This window comes from Capsicum annuum, chromosome 2, assembly GCF_002878395.1.
Source record: "Capsicum annuum cultivar UCD-10X-F1 chromosome 2, UCD10Xv1.1, whole genome shotgun sequence".
Taxonomy (NCBI): domain Eukaryota; kingdom Viridiplantae; phylum Streptophyta; class Magnoliopsida; order Solanales; family Solanaceae; genus Capsicum; species Capsicum annuum.
In genome coordinates this window covers 152517090-152526349 of record NC_061112.1, presented here as the reverse complement: position 1 = coordinate 152526349, position 9260 = coordinate 152517090, and the positions used below count along the sequence as shown (strand labels likewise).

The window sequence follows — 9260 nt, the reverse complement described above, 5'->3', positions numbered from 1 at the left end:
AAAACAACTGTTGAATTAGCATAACACCGAATAAAAAACTACTTAAATACAAAAATTATACTTTGTTCTTACCAACAATCATAGAAAGACAACAATAATGAGCACCAAAAAACATTAAAATACAATATTCATGTCTATGTATGCAATTCTTATTGCGCTTCAATCACTAGCAAATTGAGGAGATGGGGGTTAAAGTCTTATTAATCAAGAATTGCTCCTCTGGAGACATGTTGATCAAATGGAGACATATTGAACCTGCTTGTTCATTAAAGCGTTTGTGACTAGAACAACTAAATGGTGTATAAAAAGAAGGTAGTGTATGAAGATGAAAACTCTTAATGGAAACATTAAAATAGGAGAAAAGAAGAAGCATTAAAATAGGAGAAAAAAACGGTTAGAGGGATTTGGAGTGAATTGATATCAATAATTAAGGATAACTATATTTAAGGAAGGATTATTGCATATTAGTTGTATTAATTCTTTATTTTCCTTTTCAGTAATTACTTTTTTGTATTTTTTAAAAAAAGAAAAAACGTTTTTATTTTTATTTTTTTTTATAAAATTTGCTATAACTTGAAAAAATAAAAGTTATGCTATAAGTTGTAATTTCCTATCTAATAATTGCTATATACATTTTTTTTTTCAACTTAATTCTCATTATCTGGCCTTCTTTACCTTCTTGATCCATAATGAAATAGAAAATCCAAACGAATATGGGCATAATTATAGCCGGATTATAGTGCCCCGTTGTGGACTGAATACACATCACTAAATTCAGATTAGCATCAAAAGTTTCCACATTAATTAGAAAAAAAATCACTAATAAATATAATTCTATATTCAAAAGTTGAATTCATCAAATTTAAAATTTTTATTTAAAGATGAAGGAGTATTTATGTGTTCATTACAGTTCTTATTTGTGAAAATATGACTTGATCATGATTTTTTTTTTTCCAAAAAAAAGAAAAATCCAACTTTCGAACTAATTACTAAGCCTGACCAAATATATTAATCTCAGTAATAAAGTCCAAAAATATATTTTGCGCCGAGTGAAGGATCAAAAAACATATTTATGTTATCGGTCTTCTAATTTGAGTTATATATTTGGACTATGAGATGTACTACCTTCCTATTTAAACAAAATAATTATTTATTAAATATACCTTAATTTTAAATATATGAATTTTCTAATTGAAATATCATCGTTTAAATTTAAAAAATAATTGATAATTAAAATATGTTTTAATAAATAATTAGTGAATGATAATAATTTAAGTAGAAAACTACTCAAATACCTGATAATTCACCTACAAAATTTTAAAAAACTAGTTTAGGTGTACGCGCCTTGCGCATGTACCTCACTTTAATGAGTTCAAATATTACATTAAATAGGATATTTGGTTAAATAATAAAGATGAATATAATAATTAAATTTAATATCTTTTGAGTATGTAAAGATGGAGAATTTATTTATTAAACCTAATTTTTATCAAAAATATTTTTAAAAGTCGATCGACATTCATCTACCATCTGTAAATTGCAACAAAATAATATAATGATAGAGACATTAACATAATGTAATTAAATCTAATCTTTACACACACAAAAAAATTCTCAAAGTCGTCTGACACTTAATAAAATAATACGATAATAGAGATATCAAAATAATACAACTAAACATAACCCTTAAATAAGAAAATTCCTCAAAGCCGACCAACATTTATCTATCATCTGTAAACTGCAACAAAATAATACGATAAAAGTGATATCAAAATAATACAATTAAACTTAAATTTTACACACAAAAATTTCTCAAAGCCGAATTCATCTTTGAACTGTAATCTACCACAAAATAACAAACTAATAGAGATATTATGATAATATAATTAAACCTAACCTTTACTTAAAAAAAAATTCAAAATCGACCCACATCCATCTAGCATCTTTAAATTAAAATAAAATAATAAGATAATAAAGATATCAAAACAATAAAATTAAATCTAACCTTTACACAAGAAATTCTTCAAAGTATTCATCTACGATCTGTAAACTATACAAAAATTATAAGAGTGATCATAAAGCTTCGATTTTGATCCAACTAATTCTTGTCTGATCGAAAATTTTGACCCTAAAGAATGATTTTGAATGAAAACAAAGAATATATATATATATATATATATATACATACACACATGTTGAATTCTATTATGCTGACAAAAATAATGAAGAAGTTGAGAGTTAGAAAATCAAGCATCCACCATCTAGACATGCAATCGAATCAAGTTAGATGAACATCAATCATATTCTCTCAATAGGTAAATCGATTTGTTCTCTAATTTAACATACATCTCAATATTTATAAAAATATTTTCTTAATATAGTCCTATTTTAAGAGTATTTTTCTAATTGAATAGTATAAAGAAAATATTTATTAATTTTCCTACCATATATTTTAGGAGTCCCATATATTTAGGAAGTCTAGTAGAAAGAAAAATATTTATTAATTTTCCTACCATATATTTTAGGAGTCTCATATATTTTAGAAAGTCTAGTTAATATAATAAAAATAATTAAATAATAAATTAAAAAATAGTCAAAAGACATTTTTGTCTAAATAAGAGTCTTTTAATGAAGGGTAAAAAGTTTAAATCACTTTTCTCAGGGTGTTCACACTTTTAATATATTATAGATATGGATATAGATGTAGATTATATATTATATATTATATATTATAGATATAGATTATAGATATTGATAGATAGATTATAGATATAGATATAGATATACATTATAGATTCAAATACAATTTCTGATTGAGACCGTTCTTAATATATCTTAACAATTCAAATACAAAAAATAATAAAACAACACGCACGATTGTTTATTTTTTCAAATTTGTTAGTTTTAGGACGCCTTTTTTTTGACATAATGACAAAAAAATATTTCAAACATCTGTTAAGTTTTGGAACTCATTTTTTTAATTTGGACAGAACGGAATATCTTTCTATATACAATTCCATTGTTAATTATTGATTTTTATTTTTCATAAAAGGTCTTTTGCAAATAGATTCAATGGTTTGGATGATCATCTTAGGCAAATTAAATATTTGTGACCGGAATACTTGTATGACAAACAATACAGTTTATACTTTTATAATATGATTTTTTGGACTGAAATATTTTAAGAGTCCCATATATTTTAGAAATTCTAGTAGAAAGGAAAATATTAATTAATTTTTCTAGCATATATATTATGAGTCCCATATATTTTAGGAAGTTTAGTTAATATAATAAAAATAATTAAATAATAAATTAAAAAATAGTGAAAAGACAGTTTTGTCTAAACAAGAATCTTTTAATGAAGGATAAAAAGTTTAAATCACTTTTCTAATGATTTTCACGTTTTTAATATATTATAGATTACTTTTAATGTGTTTTGGAATAATTATTTTTTCTTATATTCAATACGAGTTTTATGAGGCCCGGGCTCCAAACTCAATTAAAAAAGTATAATTTGTGTCACATTTTTTTAATTTATAATTGATATAATTTAGTAGCAGTTAGGCATATCTTATTCACAAATTTTCAGAATAAAAGTACCCACATAATTAGGTACTTCTTAAAAAAAATAATATGTAATAGAAAAAAAAATTGCCTCGAGAATTAGTAATGTCAAAATAAAGAGATACAAGTAATTTGGTATTCTGTAACATAATGTGATTTAATTTCTGAAGTATGTAAAATATTTACAATTCGGTGAAGATTATATACTTTCGTCATCTCATCACATTTTTGCTAAATTCAGTTAGATTAATTTAATATTTTAAATTAAAATTTAGATATTCAAAAACTATATTGACTAAACTTAAAAAAATAATTTATAGATATTTTTTTAAAAAAATTCCTTCTTAATTTTTTTTTTTTTGACATCGGTATGATATTTTTTAAGGAGTTTTAAAACAGTGCAGTACAAATGATATTGAAAATTTAAAGGATAATATTTTTCTTAGTTTAAATATTAGACTTTCAAAAAAAAAAAATCAAAATAAATGCATGTATGAAAGTTCTAACTTCTATTTACTGAAATCTTTTGAGATTCTAATCTCTGATGATTCAAATTGAGCTTTTATCATAAACTGTTTGGAGATCAAATTATATTTTCTCTAGCTATAACCTTTTTTTTTAAGTATTTTCAGGATATACACAATTACAAACTCAAGAAATACAAAATACGATCATATGAAGGTAGTCATAAGAATTGAATATAATTGATACGAATACAATAATACACAATAAAATTGGGAGAGATGAGAGGAGTGTGGCAAGAGAGTGGACAATGTAGTTAAATTAAGTTATGAATTATAATTAATTAAAATTTAATTGAGTAGGTTAATTAGGTACTTATGTTTGCTAAGCTGTGAAGTTTTCCTAAAGAAAATATTGACTCACTCGAGAGATGTATTTGAGTACAACAAATATTTTATGCACACAAAATAAAATTTGATGCCTAAAATTTAAATCATATCAATGAATATTTATTAAATTTAGAAAATAAAAAATTATAATAAAGAAGGCCTTTAAAATGACAAGGTAAGAGAAGTTTTAAAAATAAAACTATAAAAGATAACACTATGACATAAAAGTAACTAATTAAAAATATTAAAATTAAGTTGAAATTTTTTTGAGGAATAGCAAGTCTTGATTTGTCTCTTATTTATAAATACTAGTGGTTCATATAAACATTTTTAGGTGTTAAATTTTGAGGTGTCAATCAAACAAAACAAGCCAGCTAGTTTAAGCAAAGGCCCATAGGGAGGCGTTACAATTCATAAACCAAACATACATAGAGCTATGGAAAAAGACAATCTTTTCTTCCTTTGGCAATGCAACTTGTTCCTCATGCACTCCTAATTCACATGCATGTCAACACGTTTCACCCTTTTCCCCTTTAAAACTACTAACACCAACTCCCATTCCTCACATCAAAATTTCCCATCACTTTCAGTCCATTAACCCCACACCCCACACATTATGGGTGACCGTCATGCACATAGCCAGATTCAGACTCACCCACATCAACTTCATGTGCGTCCTTATCAAGAAGGTGGGATGATGAAGAGTCAAAAAGGTCCCTCAGCTACACAAATTCTTGCTATTGTAACTCTTCTTCCTGTTGGTGGGACTCTTCTTTGCCTTGCTGGCATTACCCTTGCGGGTACTTTAATTGGGCTTGCTGTTGCGACTCCAGTTTTTCTCCTCTTTAGCCCAGTTCTTGTACCTGCTACTCTTACTGTTGGTCTTGCTGTTGCTGGCTTCTTGACTTCTGGTGCTTTTGGTGTTACTGGGCTTTCGTCTCTCTCTTGGATCCTCAATTACTTCAGACAAGGTAATATAATACTTGAAATGACGTAAAAAAAAAAAAAAAATTTAAAACAACGTAGCTTTAAGATATGAGTGTTTGAAAGTATGCTTGACAATTTTTTATATGGAAGTTATATATAGCTAAAGTTCAGACAGTTTTGTTATGCCTTCAATGATGTAACTAAATAATTGTATTTATAAAGTTCCGAAAGGGTAGATTTGTTAATTTCTATCTAATGGCTTAGATGGTGATCTCGAAATTAAATTTGCACACTTATTAGAAGGGCAGATTACTAGATTTGCAACTTTTTATGTATTGATGCCTGATTGATATGTGCATTTTGTCCTAAGTTGTTAGAAAGAACAAAATATTTTTGCATAATATAATTACTTATGTGTTGAATAAATAGGTGGTAAATCGATGGTGCCGGAGAATATAGAAGCGGCAAAGAGGCGCATGGCGGAGGCTGCAGAGCACGTGGGGCAAAAGACGAAGGATGCTGGACAAAAAATCCAGAGCAAAGCACATGAAGGGAAAGAAGGAGCTAGGACTACTTAAAAATTTAAGGAATATGCATATTATTATGTTGGAAATGAAAAAAAAAAAATGACGTTAGAAATTTGCATTATAATAATTAATTTTTGCTGCTTGCTCTTTTGAGCTTTCTCATGTTTTGTGTTTTATATGATGTAATAATGTAATGAGTACTTCTGTTTTTTTTTCTACTCCTATCGCTTGGACTGTTTTTGAAGTACCATCATGTTTGATCTAGTCGAGGTTGGAAAGCAATAGAATTACTATAATCTATTATCCATAAAAGTTAAAATCTTTTTTGCTCCAGCATTTTCAATTACCTGATTTACATGCTAAAATTATAGCACCAAAACTAACATTAAATTTTTAGCTATAGCTTAATTTGATACAAAAACTTGTGTATATTTTTTACAAAAATATTTTTAAAACTTGGTATACAATATTATTATTGCCCGATATAATGTTATGCAGAATTACAGAGTTATTTATACATCTATATATAATAACTAGTAAATTCATGCGCAAAAATTTAAACATCTATATATAATAATTAGTAAATTCATTCGCGCCTTGCGCAGTAATATAAAATTACCTTATTATACTTTTTTTTAAAAAAGGAACAAATAGTAGTATCCAATAGACATGTAATGAAAAAGAATATTTAATGCAAAAAACCCTTCTTTACATTCATATTTTAATGTTTTTCATAAATAATAGAGAAAATGATCAAAAGGTTGGTCCCCTGAACTGACATGACAGTGAGCACAAAAATTAGTTATTAAAATTTTATTTTTAATATTTTTTATTTAAATATATAGAATTTTAATTGTTATTTTTTCTAATTCATTTTCTTTCTTTTGTCTTTCTTTTTTTCAAAACAAGAAAGTTCAAGAATTCATTAATGGTGTTTCTCATTTTCCTCATCTCTAATTGCATTTTTTCATCTTTCTTGAACTCATTAATGGTGTTATTCTTGATAATTTAAGATTTAATTTCATGAGATGAAATGGGCATGCTAGCTAATTCATATTCCCAAAAGCAGTATAACATAATAAAATAGATGAACAAAAATCCAAATCAAACAAACAGGATAGACAAAAATAGAAAATCATAACCATCTAACTTAGATTACAAGCTGCTATACACATAAAATAAATTTACAGATCCAAATGCTCAGGCATTTTCTCTGTAATCCTTAACACATTCTAGTCATCTTCCTTTGTGAAGAATGTTTGATTCGAAAATTTGACCAGAATGCCGCAATGCTCTTTGTCCTGCTCCAAAAATTTTACCTCAAACAAATCCTCATATTTTCAACAACAAAATCTCAAATCTGTACGTCTCAATTGGAACCTTTATAGGATTATTCCTCCCAATAATTTAGAATTTACGAGGGCGATAAAGAAGGTATCAACGTAGCAGCACCAACGACGGGGAATTTACAGAAGGTATCAAAGGAGCAGCACCAAAGACGATAAAGAAGGTATCAAAGTAGCAGCACCAACAACGGGGAATTTACAGAAGGTATCAAAGGAGCAGCACCAAAGACGGGGAATTTACAACGGGGAATTTACAGAAGGTATCAAAGGAGCAGCACCAAAGACGGGGAATTTACAGAAGAGGGAAAAAAGAGAAAAGGGAAATAATAAAGAATAAAGAAAAATAATTATTTTTTAATAATAAAAAATTATGTGATAATATTACGTGACATTACATGGAACACGTGTGGTGCTCACTCTCCAATACACAGGTAGGTGTGAGTTTTTAAGTAGTTTAGGGGGTCATAAGAACCCCGCAAAGTATAAGTTTGTAGTTGAAATTTGACATAAAGGGTAAGAGATTTTTTGATCATTTTCTCTAAATAATAATATTTATGAGCGATTATAATTAGAGGTAACTCTTATGCATAATTAGAGAATTTACATTTCTTCTTGATTTTATCCGTTCTTATTTGATCGTTGATCATAAATAATTCATTAATAACTTAAATAATACTTCCGTTTCAATTCTTTTTTTGCTCATTTATCTATTTAAGAAAAAGTACATTTTTTCTTGTTGATACTCTTTTGGAGTTGTTTGGCATGCAGAATAAGGGCGAATATTCCAGAATTAATCATTGGCTATCTCATCTTCTCTCATCCAACATAAAATTATTTTATCTCACTATAATCTCAAAATAATTTAGTTCACATACCATATCACTCCTTAATTTATACTTTTCACAAGTCATGTTTAAAATTATAAGATTAAATGTCCTTTTGATATAATTTAAATACTAACAAATTCAAAAAAAATAAAAAAATTAGTTTACTTTCTAAAAACAACGTGATGAAAATTATATAAACAAATTATAAAAGAGGAAGTAGACATTAGTTCACAAACTGATAGGCGATGCTTATAAACTGGCCGTTGGCAATAAAAGAAGGCAATTAATTTATCTGAAAAGTTTTTGGAGCAGAGGTCATTCAAGGAATCTACAAAAATGAGTGAAGATCTAAAGGTCCTGCTTTCACAACTCTCTGGTGCTCATACGCAAAAATATGTACATAAAAAAAAAAGAAAAAAGAGAGAAGATAGAATACTACATAAAGAGTACTAAAAAGATCCTGCTGAGGTTATCCGTTCTTGGTTTAGCTGATTCCACCCAGCGAGGAACAAACGCAAGTGACAGTTTTAAGTGCAAATAAAGACTAAAACCTCATCCACTACCATTTATTGAAATTTGAGGGTTTTTTTTTTTCCCTTTTAAGCATAGTTGAATAGAATTGTTGAGAATTAGTAGTGTTATTTATAGGAACAAAGTCAATTGCTCCAAAACCAGCGATATATTAGCTTTGCCATGAAGCTGCAGTTGAGAGTTGGAGTGTTATTTATCGCATCATCAATGTCATTAGTTTGGTTATCCGCTAGAAACGTGGGGAGAGGAAAAACCTTTTTGGCTTCAAAATAAATTAATGCCGATAATTATAGACTTAATGATAGTTTGATTTAATTTTTCAGCAAATATTTAGAAGAAAATATAGGAGACAAAAGTCAAAAAATTAACAAAAAAAGATAAATACTAATGACGGCCTTAGAAGTACGCCAAATAAGCAAATCTTTAATTTTCCTTTATATAAATAGATGTTAAAATTTATTTACTACTATACAAAAATAGACTTTGTCTTCTTTCTCAATTCAAACATGAAATTCACCTAAAAATAATTTAAAAACTACAGAAAGTCGTTCAAATTTTAGATTTGACCTCTCAATACATAATGGCGCAAGAAGCTTTGAGCTTTTAACAAAATTTTAGATTTGAATTCTTCAATATATAACCAATTTTTTTGCAACAATACCACTCGAAAAGAAATTTATTTGCGAA

At 27.3% G+C, this 9260-nt stretch overlaps 1 protein-coding gene across 1 annotated transcript; it reads left to right on the top strand.

The window, feature by feature from the left end:
- Nucleotides 1-4881: 4881 nt before the first annotated feature.
- Nucleotides 4882-6087, top strand: LOC107860675 (oleosin H2). Its single transcript, XM_016706117.2, has 2 exons — nucleotides 4882-5386; nucleotides 5772-6087. The coding sequence occupies exons 1-2, from the start codon at nucleotides 5032-5034 to the stop codon at nucleotides 5918-5920; spliced, it is 504 nt and encodes a 167-aa protein (XP_016561603.1). The 5' UTR covers nucleotides 4882-5031; the 3' UTR covers nucleotides 5921-6087.
- Nucleotides 6088-9260: the final 3173 nt, after the last annotated feature.

What these genes read in the sequence shown, in the direction of transcription:
- LOC107860675 (XM_016706117.2), top strand. Translation starts at nt 5,032, where the DNA reads ATGGGTGACCGTCATGCACATAGCCAGATTCAGACTCACCCACATCAA. An exon ending in CCTCAATTACTTCAGACAAG is followed by an intron (nt 5,387 to 5,771) that starts GTAATATAATAC and finishes TTGAATAAATAG; the next exon opens with GTGGTAAATCGATGGTGCCG.